The 21,502-nt window shown below is 42.8% G+C and overlaps 1 protein-coding gene across 10 annotated transcripts in view; it reads right to left on the bottom strand.

Annotated features, from left to right (window-relative positions):
* Positions 1-11,187: 11,187 nt before the first annotated feature.
* Positions 11,188-21,502, bottom strand: part of MARCHF8 (membrane associated ring-CH-type finger 8) — a 121,495-nt gene continuing 111,180 nt past the window's right edge. For 9 of the 10 annotated variants that reach the window (XM_039872405.1, XM_039872406.1, XM_039872409.1 and 6 more), the window contains 5 exons: positions 20,179-20,261; positions 19,092-19,937; positions 17,500-17,680; positions 15,437-15,584; positions 11,188-15,015 (listed from right to left, as the gene is read on the bottom strand). In XM_039872405.1, the coding sequence (XP_039728339.1) occupies positions 14,711-15,015; positions 15,437-15,584; positions 17,500-17,680; positions 19,092-19,937; positions 20,179-20,261 (1,563 nt within the window). In that variant the 3' untranslated portion in view covers positions 11,188-14,710. The remainder of the gene's footprint in view (positions 15,016-15,436; positions 15,585-17,499; positions 17,681-19,091; positions 19,938-20,178; positions 20,262-21,502) is intronic. The other variant, XM_039872410.1, reaches the window with a different exon arrangement.

The raw sequence follows: 21,502 nt of genomic DNA, 5'->3' as shown, positions 1-21,502 counted from the left end.
TAACATTCTAACAATAAGCTCTCTGCTTCTGTACCCCCGCTTGCACAACCTACCTGTTGGTTGACAGTTAGTAAATAGAAGAAAAATAGATTTTTGTGTTAAGACAGAATGAGGAATGGGATTTAGGGCTTAAAAACCCTGTACCTCTACATTTTGGGGCTGCTTAATTTGGGGTCTGCGTACCCCTAGCAGACCCAGCTGGCTGAATAAAGAGTGTGTTTCCTATAACTCACTGATTTCTGGTGGTCTGTGTGTCTATCGGGGGCTGGCGGCTACAACAAGGTCAATTTCTTATGTATAGTAGATACACAAATAAATTCTTGTTAAAAGAATTAAGAATTGGTTGTTACAAAAATAAAGTTTATTTAAAACAGGCTTCCTTCCACATGCCACGTTCCAACCAACTCATACAGCTCACATCCCCTCCCCGCACCAAAAATGCCATAATCATTGTGATTTCATCTAGGATAAAGCCTCCCCACTACCACCAGTCTGGAGAGAAGGTGCTTTTCCCTCTTTGCCCAGAAAGTTCCTACTCTTCCTTCAGAACACATCACAAATGCCATACCATCTGAGGAGGCCTTCTTGATTACCAAGATAGAGCTCATTTCTCTCCAAGGGCTTTGTCCAAACCTCTGTTGTCTTCCCATGTGGTCTCTGGAGCCCCTGGAGGACAGGCCCAGGGCTGGCATAAGGCCCTATGGTGCATGTTGTTCCCTCTTGGGAAGGTACCTCACAGATTCCAGGCAGTCTCAGGAGCTGCGGGTTATTTTCTCCTATAGCAGAGGCTTCAACATGACTTTTTTAAAAATGTATTTTCATTCCAGGTCCAAGAAGCAGAGCCAGCCCTAGCCCTGAGCTTGGGCATGGATATCTTGTCTCCTCCTACACATATATCCATTCCACAACCCTCAGTTTCAGAATCCGGTCAGCAGGGTCTTCAGGATTTCCTGAAGGTTCACCTAATGTGGTAGGCCCTGAGCTCAATATCTAGGCCTTCCACCAAGGCCAACATAGCATGGGAGAGGTATGCTTGCATTCCTGAAATAACAAGTTCCTCTGAGGAAACTCGTTCACTGGAGTGGGTACTAGTGAAACTGAGGTCCAGCCCCTTAATGCCCCAGACTTCCTACCATCCCTCTGAGAACTTCCCACCATACTTGTGAATGACCTTGGTGGCAGACTCCATTAACATATGGTCATGGTAGAGGCACTCGTTCAGCTCCAGGTCCCTGTGAGGACCAACATGCCAAACTTTAGAACTCATAAGGCCATGTGAACAAGGAGGAGGGAACAGGAAGGAAGAGGAACAGGCAGGGGTGGCAATGTAAGTTTGACACCTGTGGAAGGAGAGTGGGAAAGAGTGAGTAGAAAGGGCTTCAGACTGCAGTGTGCTACTAAGTGCAGTGTACTTCTAAGTCTCACTCCAACTAACGAGTCTTTAAACAAAAGTTGCCCATTACAGAAATCTTGCATCAGGAAGGAATGACATAAATAGTTTTGGCATGAATGTCACAGATCCAAAGGTAGAACAGCTGGAGCTGTCAGTCAATTATGTTCTCTGCAGCTGGCCCTCCTGGTTCCCTGCAGCTGGCTATCTGAGTAGCACTGCTTCTTTGTTGACACAGTTCCGTTCATAAACTCTGTCCAAACCTCTGGCTGACCCCTAAGACACACTTTCATGGAGCCAAGGGCAAACAGCTCAAATGAGATAAACAGATATTTGATCTTTCAAACTGTCTTCAGTTTAAGTTCAACAAAGTTAACTCCTTGCTTAAAAGGAAAAAAATCAGTCTTCAGAGGAATATAACACAACTCGGAATCTCTAAAAAATAACATTCAAAATAGCCAGGATAAAATTTACTCAACGTACACATTATTAGGAAAATGTGACCTAATCTCAAGAGAAAAGACAACCAACTGAGACTAATCACAAGATGACTCAGATGTTGGAATTAGAAGACAGTGGATTTAATGCTTTTATAACTGTGCTTAATGAGTTAAAGGAAATATGTTACCAATTTGTGAAAGGATAGAAAATCTCAGCCAGGGGGCGGGGTGGGGGTGAGGAGGAGAAGGACAGGAAGGAGGGGGAAGAGGAGGAGGAGAAGAAGGAGGAGGGCCACTACCACCACCAAATGGAAATTCTGGAACTAAAAAAATATGAAAAAACAAGAAACCTCAATGGGATTAATAGCAAAACAGATAGAGCAAAGACACAGTGAACTTGAAGACAGATCAATAGAAATGATCCAATCTGAGGTACAGAGAGAATTTTCTTCAGATAAACTGAGCCACAGAGACCTATGGGACAATATTACAAGGTCTGACATACATGTAATTGGAGTTCCAAAAAGAGAGGAGAGGTGAAAGAGAATAGGGCAAAATGAATATTTGAAGAAATAAAGTCCATAATGTTTCCAAGTTTGGTGAAAGACGTAAATTTATAGCTTCAAGCACAGCCATACCCAAGCAAAATAAATACAAAGAAAACCATACTTCGGAGTCAAGTCAAACTCCTCAAAACAAAAGTTTAAAAAAACTCGAAAGCGGTGGCACATATACAATGGAATGATTTTGATTAAAGATGACTTTTCATCAGAAACTGTAAGGGCCAGAATACAATGAAACAGCATTTTTAAAACACTGAAAGAAAACAATCACCAACACAGAATTCTGTAATTAGAAAAATATCTTTCAAGTATGAAAATATAGAAATTTTCAGGTGAAATAAAACTAAGAGAACCTATGGCCAGTAGATCTACACTACAAGAAATAAAGGGAATTCTTCAGGCTAAAGGGAAATGATACAAGATAGAAACTCAGATCCTCAGGAAGTATGGGAGAGTATTGAAAATTATGAATAGTTCCTACATTGAGACATTTCTCCCATCTTAATTCCTTTAAAATATATACAAACATTTAAAGCGAATATTATAGCATTGTCATGTGGTATTTATAATACATGTAACCATAATACATATGAAGATAGCATAAAAGACAATGGGTATTAAATGAACTTTTTCAGTCACATGGTTTCTACATATTAAGTGGCACAATATTAATTCTAAGTAGTTTGTGAAATCTTAAGTAGGTAGATTATAATCCCTAGGGCAACCACTAAAAATAATGTAAAGTATAGCTAAAACCAATAGATCATATTATAAAATATGGAAATAATTAAAAGAAAGTAGGAAAATAGGAAAGAGAAATAAAAACAGAGGGGACAAGCAGAAATCAAATAATAAAATGGGAGACAGAACCAACCATGTAAATAATTACATCAAATGTTAATGGACTAAAAACTCCAACAAATAGAGATGATCAAAATAGATTTAAAAAATCAATACCCAACAATATGCTATAAATAAGAGATACACTTTAAATACATAGCAGGGTCAGCAAATTTTTTTCTGTAAATATTTTAGGTTTGGCAGGCTTCTTACAATCTGTTGCATTTTTTTAAAACAACATTTTAAAAATGTGAAACACATCCCCAGTTCAAGGGCCTTACAAAATCAGGTCATGGGCTAGATTTGGCCAGTAGGCTATAGTTTGCCACCCCCAATACAGAGACTGATAAGAAAATTTGTGAATGGCAAATAAGCACATGACAAGATGTACATAAAAAGATGTTTAATATCATTAGTCATTAGGAAACTACATATTAAAACCACAATGAAATACAACTACACATCCATGAGAATGGCTAAAATTCTTGTATTTTATGTTGGTGACTGACAACACCAAATGTTGGCAAGCATATAAAGTAACTGAAACCTTCACTTGTTGTTGGGATATAAAATGGTCCACCTACTTTGGAAAAACATGTTTGCTTTCTTATAAAACTAAACATATCCCTATTTTCTCTGAACCAGCATTCCATTCTAGGTATTTACTCAAGAGAAATAAAAATATATATTCACAAAAATATTCCTAGTAGCTCTATTCATAATAGCCCCAAACTGTAAACTCAAGTATACAGAAATAAGAAAATGGACAAAGTGATTGGTATATTCATATAATGGGCTATTAATCAACAACATAAAGGAATGAGCTAATCAATTCAATTTCATATATGAACCTCAAAAACATTGTGCTGGCTGAAAGAATGCTTACAAAAAGGTATATATGGAAAGGGGCATCAGAATTTTTAGGATTGAGATAATGTTATGTATTTTGATAAGGGTCTGGGTTACATAGGTGGATACATTTGTCAAAACTCATCATATGGTACACTTGAGATTTGTGTATTTCACTCAGGAAATTTTACCTAAGAATAAAAAGAACCACAAACAAATATTGAATTCTAGGCAACAATATGCAGACTGAAGTGGTTGGGGTGAAGTATACTTACAGTGGCAATTTACTCTAAAATGCATGAAAAATAAGTTGATAAATGGGTACAGTGATGAATACATGGAGATATGTGGTAAAGCATATATAGCAATATGTTAATTGTAGATCGTAGGGCATATGTATTCTCACTGTATAAATTTTTACATTTAAAATTTGTTATAAAATGTCTTAAAAAGTTCATGAATTGTATTTGCTACTAATATAAAAACAGAGTTAATGTTTTTACACCATAAAAAGCACCCATGATTCAATGTAAAAATACAAAAAAAAAAATACAAAATACAAAAATAAATTGTCAAGGCATGGAAATTTATATCAGCAGAACTGAGTAGTAAACAAAAGATGCTCAATCTTATTTATCCAAGAAATAAATGCAAAGTAAAACATCAATGAGATGAGGGAATGACAATCATTTTAGTATCAATTTAAAAAATAACACCCACATATTGCAATGTAAGGAAAGAGTGATATTTTCATAGAAGGAAGATAAAGTGAATAACTTTGGAGGTCAGTTTTGCACCTTAAAATGCTTCTATCCCTTTTTTCTACTTCTAGAAATTTATGTTTAGAACTACCCCTGCCTCTTCTCCCATACCCAAGTGTACAAAAGTAAACAAGGATGTGAATTTTTGCCTTGTTTCTGTTACCACTGGGGCGATGTGAAATCCAGTATCACCCCAGCGGCATGGAGGAGGAGGAGGAGGAGGAAGAGGACGACGATGGTGTTGTGTGTTGTCCCTCTGTTCTTCCCTGCTGCCGCAGCGAAGAATTACAGGTTGGCAAGATTGAGAAAAGATTCCTTGAAAGTACATTTTAGAAGGAAACAGGCCTTGCTAAGGAAGGCTGCAGCCCTGTGTAATTTGGGAGGTGAAGAGATAAGACAGTATGCCCCAAAGGGAGGAGAACAGGTTTTCAGCAAGGAGGGTTTTAACAATGCAGAAATGGGAAGGTCTGTTGATATTTGGGCAGTGATGGGCGGTCCCAGATGATCCATATGTGAGGTCACCTTGACTGACAGTTGGCTACTACATAACCCTTTGACTATTCCGCATGTGCTTACCCAGACTTCAGTGTTATAATTAGATTCGTGAACTTCCAGGCATAGTCGTGATATTATGATGATGGTATAATGAGGCTGAAGTTATGGGCAGTACTTTCTGCAAATGCGTTTGAAGCTTTTATGGCCTTTGTGCTCAAGGATTTGGGATAATTTATAACCCTAAAAGGGAGGTATTTCTGGGATGTACGTAAGGAAGGTCTTCAGGGGAAGTTTCTATGGTTACAGAGTTGGGCCTTCGCTCCTGTCACTCTTGTCTGACTACCTACCTAACATTTCTAATGTCAAGAACTAGTAAGCAACCTACATTTTATATACATTTCAGATATATAAAAATACATGATGCCTCCATTGCTGAACTATGGCTCAGAAACCCCTGCCTGGGCACTCAGGCTACAGCTGAGCCCTCCCAGGAAGGACTTAGCATGCTCTTGCTGAGGGCCTTTCCCTGGGGAAGGGACTGTGTTGGATATTCTTCCTCTTTTGTTTTCATCATGTTCACCTATGTCTTCCCCTCTCCTCCAAATGTTTAATTAGACATTTCATCTTTTTCAAAGAAAGGCCAGCCACTCTCTCCTCTGATCGGCTCTATTTGAACTCCAACGGTCACCCTCCTCCCACCAGTCAGATATTACCAAACAAGAGTCCCTGGAGTTTGTTGCCGTTGCCCACAGAAAGCCAAAGCCTGAAGAAATAGGTTTTCTCAGAGAAAAGGGGTTTATTTGTGTAGCAGCCAGACAAGGAGACCACAGACAAAGCTCAAATCAGTCTCCTTTATCCAGAGCTAGGGGTGAGTTGTAAGGGGTAATAGGAAACAGACTGGTAGGTGGAAGTGCTGGAGGGGCAGGTTTTGATTGGAGAGCTTTGGAACTTCGCCATTTTGGGGAAAATGGGGCTTCTGCACCGGATCTTCCTGGACAATGGGCACATTGCTTCTGAAAGTGTTTCAGTGTTCAAGCTCCAGTCTTTTGGTTCTGAGATGGGACATCACTTGTAAAATTCTTAATCTTTTAGCAGGAAATGAAATGGGACATCTCTTGCAGAGTTCTTAATCTTTTTGGTAAACCTAGTTAAGTTTTCTTCCCTCTTTGGAAAAAAAGCCCTCTCCCTCAAATCCTGATAATTGCCCTGGAGACTAAGATCCTCTAGCTATTGATAAGGGTCATCAGTCCATTGTTAGCAGAAATGGTGTTAAGCCAGACAGGGCCCTTAGAGTCGGAGAGGGGAGGAGACTTTAAGCCAAAGATCTTTTTTAACACTTTAAGAAATATATTAACCAAGGCTGTTAATATATTTCTTAAAGTGTAATATGTTTAGGCAAATCAATAATAGAAATTAATAGATATATGACTTAAATAACGAGTTTGTATTTTCTTTTCCTTGTCTAGGGACTGAGGTGGCACTTCAGCAGGAAACCCAAGACCCCACCCTGACTGAGGCAGAAAAGGGAAAGAGCTTCATGAAACCCCTGTAGGCAGGGACTATGGCCATTCTTAGCAGGAAGCAGGTAAAAAAGAAGAGACCTCCGGTCTCTCAGCATCCATACTAATAATAAGAGGGTTCATTACTCTTAGAAAAGAGTTAGGCAGGAAAGTTAATTAGGGGGTTTGGGTCTATCTGCAAAGACTCTGAGGTCATCTTATCCTAGAAGGGGTCCGCCCTAATCCACCCACAATTAAGCAAGCCAGAAGGCATTTTTTAACTTACACAAAGAAACCAGTAGACAGAGAATTAGGTACCAATTTAAGCCAGTCACTCGCACCTGCAGCAATGAAGACCCCAACGACCTTCAACTCACCTGAGCCTCATTATACCATTATAATATGACGCATATGCCTGGAAGTTCATTAATATCATTATAACAGACTGAATTCTGGGAACAAACATGCGCAGAAAGCATAATGATGAATCTCTGAGTCCTGTCAATCTTAGTTGTTAATCAAGGAAGCCCACTCCTCTAAGAAATGTAACCACCCACAGCAAAAAGGGATAAAACCCCAAAGGCTTTGTTACTGGGCCTTTTGAGTCACACTTCTTGCTCAGGCCCACTGTCACTTCTGGAAGTGTATTTTCCTTTCTAATAAAACTCCTTTTCTACTGTATTTTGGTGTGTTGTTCAATTCTTTGTCCAAGACATCAAGAACCTGGATGACGTGCCAGGAGAGGATCCCCACTCCCTGATAACAGTTTCATTGGTTCCACATCTCGGTCCTTTGGTTCCACTGATACCAGGGTCATCCTGAGGACAGGAATGACATATGCACAGTCTGTTTCTGTAAAACAACTCAAAAAGAGCATTAATCACCAATGTGCTACCAGTGTGCTATTTCACTGACACCACAAATAGTTGCAGTGAGCGTGCATTTTTGGGCAGAGCCAGGCTGGGCCCTCAGGCCCCAGGCCCTCGGTACCCTTTTATTTCCCTGGGCATCAAGGCCTGTTGTAATTTCAGGCCTGGAGTAAAGAGCACTGAGTGGATCCTTTAAAAAGGGAGAGACTTAACCAGCACTGCCTTAACCTCTAAAGCTCCCCCTGAAGGGGCACAGCAGCAACAGTCAGTCCCATTCCACAGATGAGGAAACTGATACTCAGGAAAATTCAGGAACCCAGGAGAGGCCACTAGCCTGAGTGTTGCCAGGCCCCAGGCCAAGCCGGTGCTCCTCGCCAATGTGTCTGGGTGATCCCACAGAGTACCTTCAATCTCCAACATTTAAATAATTTACCGTAAGTGCCTCTGAAGCAGTGAAGCCTTTGCCATCAGGTCTCTGGGGGGTAGGACTCTGACAAACCAGAAACTGGTCAGGTAGCTGCTAATTCAATCCAGTGGGCAATACAGGAGTTCAGAATGAGCAACCCCAAGATGTGCCTAAGTGGTATAAGTGGTATGTGGATTATTTTGAGCTAAAGGCAATGTTAGCTTTGGGCTCAAGAGAAACTTCTGCCCCTCCCTTAATGAAGTAGAATACCTTGAATTAGGGGCCTTGCCCATCATAAGCAATTATCAGAGATAACCTCTTTTGACCTACCTATAGGGCAGGACAAACTTCTGTTTACTAAGCATCTACTTTTCTTGTCATCCTTCAATGACCTTTTGAAGCCCCCAAAGTACTTTACCTAACTCCTAGCTCAGAATGTCTTATATACCCACATTCCTTTTCTGTCTCTGGACCTCTCATGTATGCAGGGTTCCCATATACATGTGTGTGTTAAGTTTGGTTATCTTCTCTTGCTAATCTGTCTTGTGTCTATTTGATTACTACATTAAGTAGATTTACTAGATCAGCAGAAAGAACCCTGAGAGTTGAGGAAAGCTTGCTCTTCCCCGACAGCAGCACTGCCCCCAGAACCACCATATCCTCCCCTGCTTCCTCCATCTTAAGTAATGGGATGAGTCCAGAGATCCCAACCCTATCCCTCAGTACTGGGCCTCTGCAGGGCTGGATCAGAGGGGGCAGAATTGGAAATTGGCTGCACGTCCTCCTAGATACCCTTCAAGGGTGGGGTGGGAGGAGAGACTTAAGTCAGAGGAGCTCTCAGTGACTCAGTGTGATGCAGAGCAATGCCCTTGCTGGGCCGCAGTTTTGCAGATATACGCAGGGTCAGACTAGAGCAGCTGTTATTAGTGTCAGGGGAAGATGCGGAGGGGAAACACTAACCACTTTAAAATTCAGGAGAATGACACAAGCTCTCACACAGTCCTCAAGGGATCATATATCTCCTGGCCGAGGAAAGAACCCCTGAACTAGGGTTCCCAGATGACTGGATTTCATAGACCAGAAAAGTTTTGAAAGTCTGGGGGACATCTGGGTTACTTAATTTTTGTTGGTATTAACCAAAAGTCAATAACCAACCAATCAAAAAGAAGCGCCCCACCAAGAGCTTCCAGCTACTATCATCATAATGTCATTACAGGACAGTGCAACATCGTAAAGTAGGACAATAAAGATAACAGACTATTCCACTTTCACACACCATCCTATGCTGCCATTTTCCTGTCTCCCCACAAGCCCTGCAGATTCTGCTACAATGGTACCAGAACCACAGCCAGGCCAGCTCATCTTTGGGAACTGCCTAGCACTATCTCCTCTAGAGCGTGGAAGGTGATACAGGGGGCTAAAGTGGGGGCCAGACTTGGCTCCCTGAATCACTGGACTTCCATGTCCCTACTGTGTGTGCATGGGATACTGAGGTCAGAGTAGTGGAGTTCTGACTCTTTTCATTTCAGCTCCAAGAGGCAACTTGGAGGAAAGAAACAGAGAAGATACAAGCTTCTCTATTGGTTGAGGGGCTGGGTCCTGCCACCCAGGGGAACCGTCAGCTCAGAAAGGCATGCCCTTCCCCTCTCCCTCTTTCCCTTTGGAATTACACTTTTCAGCACTTTCCACAACCAGCCACTGTGGCACTTCGGAGGCTGGGGAAAAGGGCAGGCGCTGGAGAGGGGCCACCTGCGCCTCTGACAGCCTGTGACCAACAACTCTAGGGGCACCATTCACAGAGACCATGAGTTGGCAAATGTTTTCTATAAAGGACCATGTAAATAAATATTTTAGGCTCTGCAGGCTATAAGATCTGTCCCAACCATTCAACTTTGCCATTGCAGCAAGACATCAGCTGACTATAATGTGTGAATGAATGGCATGGCTGTGTGCCCATTTTTACAAAAACAGGAGGTTGGCCACCAAGCAGTAGTTTGCCACCCTGTGACATAGAAAATTCAAAGTATCCTAGGAGGTCGTAATGCAGCAGCCCTATACCCCATCACTTTGTGTCTGGTGTCAAGGAGCAAAAAGGCCAAGGGGCAGCAGCATCTTAAGCCTGCCTGTAGCAAGACCCCATTAGGTCAAACTCATTAAATTCATCCTATCCCCAAGGCAAAGAGGCTCCTCTAGGGCAACCCCCCCACCTCACATTCTTATCAAAGCCAAGTCTTCTTTCATCTCCACTTCCTCACCACTCCCTCCAAACACAGTTGAGCATGATCTCAGGGCATGTCCTGGCTTTCCTTCTTCCTGCAAGCACATACCCAAGCAAGTTCATCAGCTCTGCTGGCTCTGCAGCCAGCACATCCTCCTCTAGAATCCTCAACAGCTCCACTCAGATCTAGGGACCTCTTCCCACAGAACTCGGGCAAGAAATACACTTTGGCCAAGTATCCTCCTACTTAGCTCCCAAGTTTCCTGGAAGCCTATCCATAATTTATAGACAAATTCTCCTGGCTCATCTAGGGTACAGTATATTCTGGAAAACCTTGGCCTCCCTCCTTTTACCTGATGCACACAGGTAAAGCTGTCAGAAGCCAGGAGATGCAGCCAGGCTAAGCTATCACCAGTACTCCTGCCAGTCTCCCCTGGTTCTCTTACTCAGCTAGGCTGTGGTTCAGTAAATGTTTCAACGGATAAGGCTAATTAAGCAATTAACTCCTCCAAGGGTCCTGTTGCCATATGCACCCAGAACATGAGTCTGCCTTCTCTGGGGCAGTGAGTCCAGCTACAGCCTGAATGTCTCAATCAAGCACACCTGTGTGAACTACATCAATTTTTACTTCATGCCCACACGCCCTCCAGAACCCATTCTCTCCCACTGACCACCAGTGTGTGTGAGAGCTGTCCTCCCTCAGAGGGACAGGCTATGGAAAATCAACACTTCCAGAGGGTGCATGATTTTCTTCTCTAATGTATAAGCCAGAAGAACCTGAAAAGGGGATCAGAGCTGTAGGCATACCTGCCAAGGTTCCCAACCTCCTTGCAGAAAAAACACTTTCATGGCAAAACTCCTTTGTAAAGAAATGCTTTATTGCTGCAATTAGACACCCCTGTGTATAGCACAAACAAGCTCCCATACAGAGAATTAGTCAAGTGGTAATACTGAGAAACAGTGAACATACACAAAAGGATACAAAACTAGACATTTAGATAACTAGAAACTTCCTAAGTTAAAAAATTCAAATATGAAGTGCTTTTTTAGAAACTACACCACACATGCCAGTGTAAATTTGGTTTTTATTAACAATCAACTTTCTAGAAGCATTGCATCTAAGTAGGTGATGAGCTGCACAACTTACTTCCAAAACACAGATAAATGCCTTCATTTCCTTGTTTACTTCTTTCCTTGCGCTAAAGATGGAAGCTGCATATTTCAAATCTGATTCAAAAGGGTATTTCAAAATTGTGTTTGCCAAATCCACAGCATTATGGATCTTTACCCTGTTCCCAATCCTCTCCCAGCCATTCAGCCAACCACCAGGTAGCAGAAGCAGCCCCAACACATTCAGGCATTATGCTAGGCTCTTGAACTGGCCCAACTCCCTGGGGCCTGTGTATCTGTAGCCAGGTAGGACACACCCTCAGGTTTGGAAATTTGATCCATAAGATTGAAAAGAGTGGACTGAAGCAGAAAAAGAGGAAGAGAAATTAGAGGACTGGTGTAGGAAGAGACGTATTACAGAGTTTTCAGGAAATTCTTAAACTTGGGCACAAAAACCAAATTACTGCTGGCAGCCAAAGTCAGAAGACCTTGAGTCATACTGTAACTATGCGGGAAGTAAAGGCCAAATCAGAGAGCTGGCTGGTGACACCCCTGAGACCACATCCATCTCCCCCTTGCCTGGCGCACAAGTACCAGCACTCCCGGCCCTGAGACTTACAAGGTCATCCCACATTTCTTTATGGTTCAGCTAAATGTCATCCTCCCACTAAAGCCAGGTGCAGGATGAGGGAAACCTGGGGAATAATTAACCCCCAAAAGAACATAGAAGGCAAATTGATACATAATAAAGGAAAATCTAGCAGATCTGCTGTTCCCACTAGATGGCAGCACAGCACAATCTGGCCAAGGCTTGGTGCTTTCATTAGTCCCCAGAGATTTTAGAGCTGGGACTAAGAATAGGGTCAGAGGTGCTCAACTAGAACCTGTAAGAAAATAGAAAGATAAGTGGGCATCTGTGTGCCATTCCAGGAGAGGAAAGAAGGATGTGGGACAGACCACCACAGACAGAGGGTTTTTAGGAGCTTGGTAGGAGATGATGAGATAGATGATGTTAGGCCTCCCTGAAAAGAAATGAGAAGACTTCACATGAGAATCTAGTTGGGGATGGGACCAACACAACAGTCATGGTTACAAAGGCACCTTTGCCAAAGCGGGTGCCAGCTACAATGGATGGGCTGCCCAGGGGCTATCACTAACAAAGCATACTTACCTTTCTACAGGAAGTCTCAGTACTTTACAAGTTCAGCATAAGGGGTTCCATCAGGGGAGAAGAAAAGAATCCCACTTAAAAATCTCTTCACTTGTGAATCCCTCTCTTCACTTGACTGTTCATCTGCTATTAAAGGTGGCAGAGACAAGGAGCCTTGCCTAGGAAGTTCCTAAGGAGCAGAGGCAGGGCTGACCAGGATTCAGCTCCCTGAATGGACAGTCTGTAGCTGCTTGGTATTCCTAGGGTGAGAAGGGGTGTGGATAATTGCACTTGGGGGCACAGTGATCACAGGCACAGGCTGGATATGGCCTGGGAGACAGACAGAGGGCAGGCTGATCAATTTTAAAGGGTTGGCTGTGGCTAGACAGTATCTGCCTGGCAGAGCAGCTCCTTAGACCAGGACCCATGATCCCGAAGAATCAGACTCTGGGTGGGAGATGGCACAGAGCACAGTCTGCTACCACATGCTCTCCCCCAGAGCTTCAAAACAAGCCACAGGGCTTCCACTTTGGAGAGCAAATGAATCATCTTGTGTTTGCTTCATCCTCTTAAGGAAAGATGAGGTACATAAGGCTCAGAGGGCCCCCAGGCACCTCACCCCGCAGAAGAGGCTCTGTGCATTCAGAGTTGCTTAGAAAGTAAGCATCTGGGAATATCCACATTACACTGCAGAACCCCCTGGCCTATTTTCTTGGAGTTGACTCATTTGCCTGGTGCAATGAAGTTGGTTTTAAAAACAGAATTTTAAGCAGACTTTTTAAGGACAAAGGCCATCTGATGGTAGTGATTTTGGTTTTGTTTGTTTTATGAAAAACGGTACAGGAGATAATCCCTGATGACAGAACTAACTGATCACAGGGCCAGGGGCCCCTAAAGGATCCTCTCTATTCAGTCCAGTTTAAGGCGACAAATGGGTAAGGGTGTGGCTGGGGGCAGTGACACAGTGGACCCCGGCAGTTTGCTGCTCACTCCTGGCCCAAGTCCCAGAGCCAGCCCATCTGCCTCTCTGCCCTGAGCAGTGATCCACAGAACCTCCCCTGGCCGAGGTAGCAGGTGCCCAGGAGCACCTGCAGTATACATACCCTAGACCAAGGTGGTGCAAGCTTACTCTTTCAGTGTGAAGCAGTACAAACTAGAGAGGTGTGTCTGTTTTTAAATATTGTTTTGTTCTAATTACTTACTCCCTTTTCTTTAGACCTCTAAATCCTTCCTTTTCAGCGTTGACAAAAAAGAAACATTTCGGGCCAGCCTATAAAGATTTGTCATAAAACAGGCTTGAAACCATTAGAAATTATGCTCAAATTGCCATCTAGAATCCATTAACCCCCATGAAATATTATGAAAAGCCTCATACCTGTTTGTCCTACTTTATAGTCACAAGTCCCTTTAATAGACATAGAATGAATGTCATGTTTCTTAGAATACATAAGGCCAAAAGAGTTTTAGGTCTATTATAACATAAAAGAGATAAACAGGGTTATAAAGGGAAGGTTTCTAAATGAGACATTCTTTTAAATGTCAATCTCACTGGACACATATTATAAAATAAAGATTTTCTTTCTGTAAAGTGCTGTTTGCTTAGTGAATCACTTGCCACCATGCAGAGCACCAAGGCCCGTTTGCTAGGGAGAACTGTCAGTGGTAGCACTGGTAGAGGGAACACATCTCCCAGGTTCTCCTTAGCGAGGAGGGAAATTCTCCTATGATGACTAGACATTCCCAAACACTTTGCTCCAGGGTGGGGACTGTTGCTAACTAGAAGAGGTTGCGCACCTTGCTCCTGCTCTTCCCAGAGGTTTGTCATTTTATTCTCTAATTCTGCTCAAGACCATGGGCCAGCTCCCTAACATGGTGTCATGGAGTCTTCCATCTTCCCTTCCCGCAGACATGCTGGCAGAAGTAGAGCTCAGCCATGCACAGCTGATGTGAGAGCTTTCCAGGAGATTCACTAGGGAGGGTTTAGAAAAACAGAAGCCATTAAAAATAGTCACCCGCCCAGTCTGTGCTATTAAAGCACATAAGAAAAGGTACACAATTGGCAGTAAACAATTTCCTTCAGCTGTTCATGGATATCCAGGAAAACTATACACTCCACACAATCAGACGTGAATGATTTCTGCTCCAGTGTCTTCAGGTTCTGTGCAACAAGAAGAGTTTGTATCGGAATGACAGATTCCACGTCCATCTTTATTTTCAAAGTTGGGCTCTGTAAGTGCAGGTTTTTCAAAAATATTCTTTTTGCTTGTTTCTGGACAGTTTTGAACATAGATTACTCTGTTATAAGCCTTGAGTCTCTTCCACAATTGTACGTACACTTTGCACTGAACGTACATAAAAAGAAGTCCGCCAGTAAAGCCGATGGCCACTACCACCAATTTAGTCCAAAAGGGCCATTCTAGGATTCCTGAAAGGGGAAAACCTGGTTAGCCTATCAGCTGACCTTATTTAAAATCTGAAACAAATGAAACACAGCTTATGAACTTCCTATAACACACGATTCTTAGCTCATTGAAGCTCACTTTGCTGACGGAAGGGTGGGAAAGGGTGTCCACTCCCTTTTAACCTGGTCTTCAGGAGACAGTTTATGAAGACTGTCTTTCTCTCTGTGATTTGATCTCTTCTCACTGGATTTTAAATACTACCACAACAAGAGAAACATCCGAACAGGATGCCTGGTGCCTCATAGTTGATGGCCCCCTCCAGAAACCCAGACATTTGAGGTCTGACTTGAAAATCAATCTGAAGTAATGCTCCAATCCTGAGGCCCCAGTGTGTTATCTAAGACTTCTGTGTGGGGCTCTCCCCCTTTGGTTCTGAGCACATACCTGTTGCCTGCCCCTGCTTGATCTCCTCAGCAGTGCGGTCAATGAGCACATACAAGGACCAGATCACACAGGTGATGGCAATGACATGGAACGTCACTGAGCACATGATCTTCCTCCGCTCGCTGGCTGTCATCTGCAACTTCTCCCACTGAAAAGATAACACACAGAACATGAGGCTCACACTCACTGAATAAAGTCTGCAGTGGGGGTGAGAGTATCGAACATGGGTAAGATTGGCTTTCTCCCCCCCACACCCTTTTCCAAATTAGATGAATTTCCCCAATTACCCAAAGTCATTCTCTTAAACTGTCTGGCTTCAACCAGATACCACGTACTGGTATTCTGCCAATAGTCAACTTTCTATGCAATGAAAAGAAGCTGGGGTTAAGATGAGCTATGAACCACGACTAGTAACCCCCTTGACTGCTTTGTCTTGCAAGCAGGCATCAAACCGCTTGATAAAGGATTCTATGATTTCAGTCCTGATGAAAAAGCACGTTGGCCCAAAACTCAGGTGGCATATTTTAAGTCTCTCTGACTTGCAGACTGGCACAAGAGAGGGGAAGAAGTAGGTTGATGACGCTACAACACACTAGGAGATTGGGCAAACTACATTGTAAAGGCGACTGCAGAAGGAGCTCACTCTTTGGTCCTCTGCTACTTTGGCAGCAACAGCTTGAAAGTGATGCTAAGAGTTCCTGGTACAAACAGTCTCTGCCAGTCCATCTCCTCTAATTTACTCCAAATAGCCAGATTTCCTTTTTCATTTGCTAGTTTCCAAATCAGAAGAAAACACATAAAAACAGAGAAAAAAGGAAAACGTATAAACACTGCATATCCTCTGCCAGGCCTAGTCACAGCCTTTTTCCAGATGGGTCTATGCAGAACAAGATGAAAGTAGAGCCTCATCAATTATCTAAATTGGGCAAAGTGCCAGAAGACTCACTTGAGAGAGCAGCACAGAGTAGGTACCCAATAAATGATAAGGCTTTTATGGGGCAAAACAGTTTTAAGTAGTTTGTGCTGGCCTTCTCTAATGTCCAGATTGCTTTCTGCTATGGTTCGATCTATCTTCATTTGGCTTCCTTCCTAAAATGTTCCCCTGCTCCCTGATTTCCTATGACAAACTCAGTTCAAGCCTCTCACACTCCCCAGAAATGCTCACCCTTGCCTTTTTGGTATATGCTTTTATCCAGAGACAACTGACCTTTGTAAACTCCCTTCAACTCACCTCTAAATCCTACTATCTTTCAAGAACTGCTTAAACACCCAAACGTTCTATGATACTATCATCACTCTACTTTCACAGAGTGACCTCACAACAAATACTTCCTTCTCTGAATGTTAGATATGTTCTATCACCTGGTGAGTTAGCATTTAATTGGCATTGTAATGTGCTGTTGTCTGATGACATGATTCCTCTTGCAATTTACATAATATTAGGGGTTTGATATAAGGACAAGTCTTTTATTGTTCCAGATAAAACCTTATGTTCTGGGCATAGAGAGAGACATTGAACAATGTTTACAAAAAATGTGAGTATAGGACAAGGTTCCTCAAGGACATGGGGCCTGAAGAGAGAGCCGCGTTTCATGTAATGCCTAATTCCTTTCTTTTCCCACCAACTCCACCCTCTCATCTAGGAAATACTTTTCACAGGTATATACAAACAAATTTATTGTTATGCTGTGCTTTGTGCCGGGAGAGATACTAATCTCTAATATATGGTCCTAATTAGAGGCAAAGCATGAACAATTAATACATATAAAGTTAAAATGCTGACTAAAATGTCACAAAACAGTCTGTGGTCAAGGACCAAATGAATGACACAGATAAGCAGGCAGTCTTAGTATGAAGGAAAAAGAAAGAGCTTCTTCCTGAGAAGAGGGCCTTGGAAACCAGTACCAGGAACAATGATCTCTACTACATGAATGCATATACCAGCTTCCACTTCTTAAAGAAAAGAACACGAGAGAAGGCTTTGTCCAGCCAAGGTGCTAATTCTGACAAGGGAACTCATTTCAGCAAGGCTGAAGTACTTCTCAGGGCGTCCTTACACATACTTTTCTCAAAGGCTTTAACTTGGTCTCCATGATGAACTCATACTTGCAGAGCTCGCAGCAGCGTGTGTCAGAGCTCTTGATCCACTGCTGCAGGCATGCCTGGTGCACGAAGTGGAGGCTCCCTGTGCAGTGGCAGGGGGTGATCAGAGGGCTCTCGTCATCCCCTTCACAGTGACAGATCCTATGGCAGGAGGAAAGCCAGTCATTACGAGGAGGGCTACATGACAGAGAAGATGACCCTTCAGTGGAAGGTCAACCCCTCAAAGAAAACTTTCAGAAATAAACATGACAGAATTGACTAGAAGCACAAAAACATACAAACACAAATGAAGACAATTACTACAAACTAAAAATTTCTAGCTTACCACACTAACATGGAAAGTCTGGATGGCATTTGTCATCAGAGAGGAAAATGATATAAAAAATGACAAAGCAGTCGTTTTTGGTAAGATTCAAGAACTTCACTGAAAGACAAATTTAAGGCAACATGGAAGCAACTTCCAGAACTTAAGATGTTAAAATAATTAGAAATTTTTTTCTGTATAAAACAGAGCCAGCACTCTACCTTCCAAAAATACCAGTGACTTAAAAAGATGATGGAATTTGCTTTTTGCTATAATCACTGACCTCACCTCCATATACCACAACTACACATTTCTGTCCTCTCTCAGAGAGTAAACAGAGAAATCACAGTACCTCTCCTGGACCTAAAAGAAAAAAACAAAACATTATATGGTACTGCAACTTCATTTCTTTATGCAGGACCACTCATAGCAGTAAGTGAGAATTTAAAATAATTCGTCATTCTAAAGGTGCAGGGTACATGCAACAGGATTTGGCTACTAACCTCAATATCTTAATAGACTTTTGAGAAACAGAAGGGTCTTTTCCAGCAGCTGGAGAGCAGGTAGAGACACCTGGCTTAAAAGGAGCTGGGCTCTGGTCCTGGCCAGGCTCTCAGTTATTTGTTTCTGTGACAGGGGTTTCTGATCCAATTGTTAGAAATTATAACAGCTGGCCCTAAGGAGGAGCGACTGGGGAAAGATTAAAATGGGGAAGGCATAAGAGTGGTGACAAAAAGTAAATTGTGAAAGATTTGGAGGGCCAGAGAAGAATCCTGCACAATAGAGGAGGTAAAGGTGGGAACTGGAGCTAGGATCTGGGTAGAGGTAGCATCCAAGTTAAAAAGAAGGAAAGAAGAAGAGCCTCTCCCCACACATATCATGGTGTAGGTGGAGCGAGGGGTAAACATGAGGCCAGTATTTAAAATCTAGACCATCAAGCCAGAAAACTTTTTCAATTTTTTTTTTTGCAAAGTCTACTTATTTTTAGTTGAGAAGAGTTAGCTTGACCTTTAATATGTGTAGCTTCTTCCTTTTTTATCATCTATGAAACTCATGGGACCTATTTCACAGACACTGATTTTTCAAATGATATCAATACTCCATTCTTCTGGAGAAAACTATTAATCCACAATTGTCTACAACTGCCTATCAATTCATTTTCCTGAAACTTCACATATTAAAGCAAGATGAGGCTACACAGATGTGGTGAGCAGAGATGGCCAGAATGGTGGTTCTTGGCAAACCAACCTGCAGGCATCCCCTGATGTGGACACAGGAGAGATGGGGGGGCATTTTTCAGAGAGGGGAGAAGGACAATCCAGGTCACTGTCCTTCTCCACTGAGCAGAGTGGTGCCCGCAGGACCTTGCTCTTCGATTTTGTGGATGTGCTGTCCTCAAAGACGTCATCATCTCCCATTTCATTGGAGCCGAAGCCCATGCTCCCTGCCAGCCCACTGGAGGACTTGGCAGTATGCTGGTGAGTGGTACAGCTCTCCAGCTCATGGAACCTGTGCAGGCTGCTGGCACTCGAGCCAAGCGAGAGCGAGAACAGGTACCTGAGCAGTCGCCGTCTTCTGGACACAGCCTCGCCATCCGCTTTCTCTTCCAAAAGAGGGACATGCATGCCCCCCTTGCCACCTTCCACCTCTGAGGCAGTTGAATGATGGGCAGATAGAGATGAAACACAAGAATGTTTGGAATGGCCAGGAGGTTTGCTATTCAGTGTTCTTTTTTCTTTATGATGGAACCTGTTAATTCTGAGACATGGATCTTGAGAGAGTATTAATTTCCCTTCAGAACAAGTTCTTTCCACATAGTCAAAACTTTCCAAAGCATCCTGGGCCTTCTCACCCACATCGTTAAGGGACTTTGAGAACTTTAGTGTTCTTCTGGCTTTGGTATTCTTAGCAGGCTTCAAGGCCTGGACCCATTCTGAACCATAGGAATTTCTCTTTGACGCCTGTAATGTGTCTTTACAGATAACTGTCACAGTGAGCCCTTGTGTCAGAGAACTCTGGCATTGAGGAGCTTTCAAGACAACAGCAGACTGCACGGGACTGTGACGACAACAATCAGAAAATACTGCACTGGAACTGCATGCAGAGAACAGTGGAATAAAAGCACAGAAAGTAAAAACAATTTTAAAAGAGAACAGACATCAAAGTGAAGAAATGAGACTCGTGGTAATTTGGTGAGCAAACAGCACATAAAACTGGACCAACTGTTAGTACAAAGGCATAATGACCAAACTAATGGAAAATTGAGAACCTATAGACACTACTGCTTACTTCTGGGATGCACATGAACCACTGTAGCATCGGCAGCAACTGTTACCTGCAAATATCCTGATTGGAAGGCGTGACAGAAGTGCGAGAGAAGGCAGACACTGGAGCCGATGCCAACGGAGGACCCACAGCCTGCAATGACACACCTCTTAGTTTTCAGGAAATAGCCATGAGGACCAAGAACACCATCTTCTTCTGAATGGTAATGGGGAGAGGATCTAAGAATGTCGGCTATTTCCTACTGCTCAGTGAGTAACATGTACTAGGTCTCTACAAGCTGAGACTAAACAAATCAAACAGCACTTTTCTCATATGTGGGTAAAAGTATAGCCAGGAAATATCTGAGACTGGAACATCTCCTGCAGACTCAGTGGTCATTTATTTCCTAAGTGTCTAAATTTAATCAGTTCATACATCAGTCAAGAAACCATGTACGATAAGGTGTATGGTGATAACAAAAGAAAAGTGTGGTACAACCCTGCCAGTCCTTGCTTCCTTGCCAGCACTCATTTACCTGGTCCCTGGGATAATCCTAATCAAGGCTGGCCGTATGTAAGCACTCTCTCCTTTTCGCAACTTCATGCTACCCTGCCAGAACTCGTTATACAAAAGGGAGACTAGACTACCTGACCACAGGGCCACCTATCCAAAGCTCAACCTGTGGAGGGGGCTGAGCAGAGAAAGCTCCAAAGAGTTCTAATCAAAACATATAATCGAGAAAATTTAAACTTGAAGGAACATGTAGCAAGAGGTCATGAGATAGAGCTAGGGCTCTGAAAGGTCATGAATAAGCCAAAATTAGAGAAAAAAAATCTAGGAGGGTGAGGAAGTACCACAATGGGAAGAGAAGTGGAAAGAGAGAAATAGCAACAGGGAGTGTGGCTGAGCTAAGAATACAAAATCACCACTAGAGTCCTGCAGCCTCCCACTTCAGCCTCTGTGGGGCCCTTGCTAGGCCTTCTGAAGACTTAGATTCCTGAGTTTCCATGGTCCTAACAATACCATGCATATTCATGTAAATGCATTCTTCCCTCCTTAGGACAGTTAGCCTGAATGAGCATCTGCACCACACATCCTAAACCACATGAAAATAGTATAGTCGTTCCTTGTTATCTGGGGGGATTAGTTCCAGGACCCCCCAAGGATATTAAAATGCACAGGTGTTCAAATCCCTTATATAACATGGCATAGTGTTTGTATATAACTTATATTTGCATATAGGCTACAGCAGGGTATGCCTACACATCCCTTCTTTTACGTGAATTCTGCACAGTGCTCAGCACATGGCAAACTCAAATTTTGCTTTCTGGAACTTTCTAGGATTTTCCCCTCCAAAATATTTTTAAGCTTCAGTTGAATGAATCTGCAGATGC

Source organism: Pteropus medius, unplaced genomic scaffold (assembly GCF_902729225.1).
Source record: "Pteropus medius unplaced genomic scaffold, Ma_sr-lr_union100, whole genome shotgun sequence".
NCBI lineage: Eukaryota > Metazoa > Chordata > Mammalia > Chiroptera > Pteropodidae > Pteropus > Pteropus medius.
This window is presented reverse-complemented; position numbering and strand designations above follow the sequence as displayed.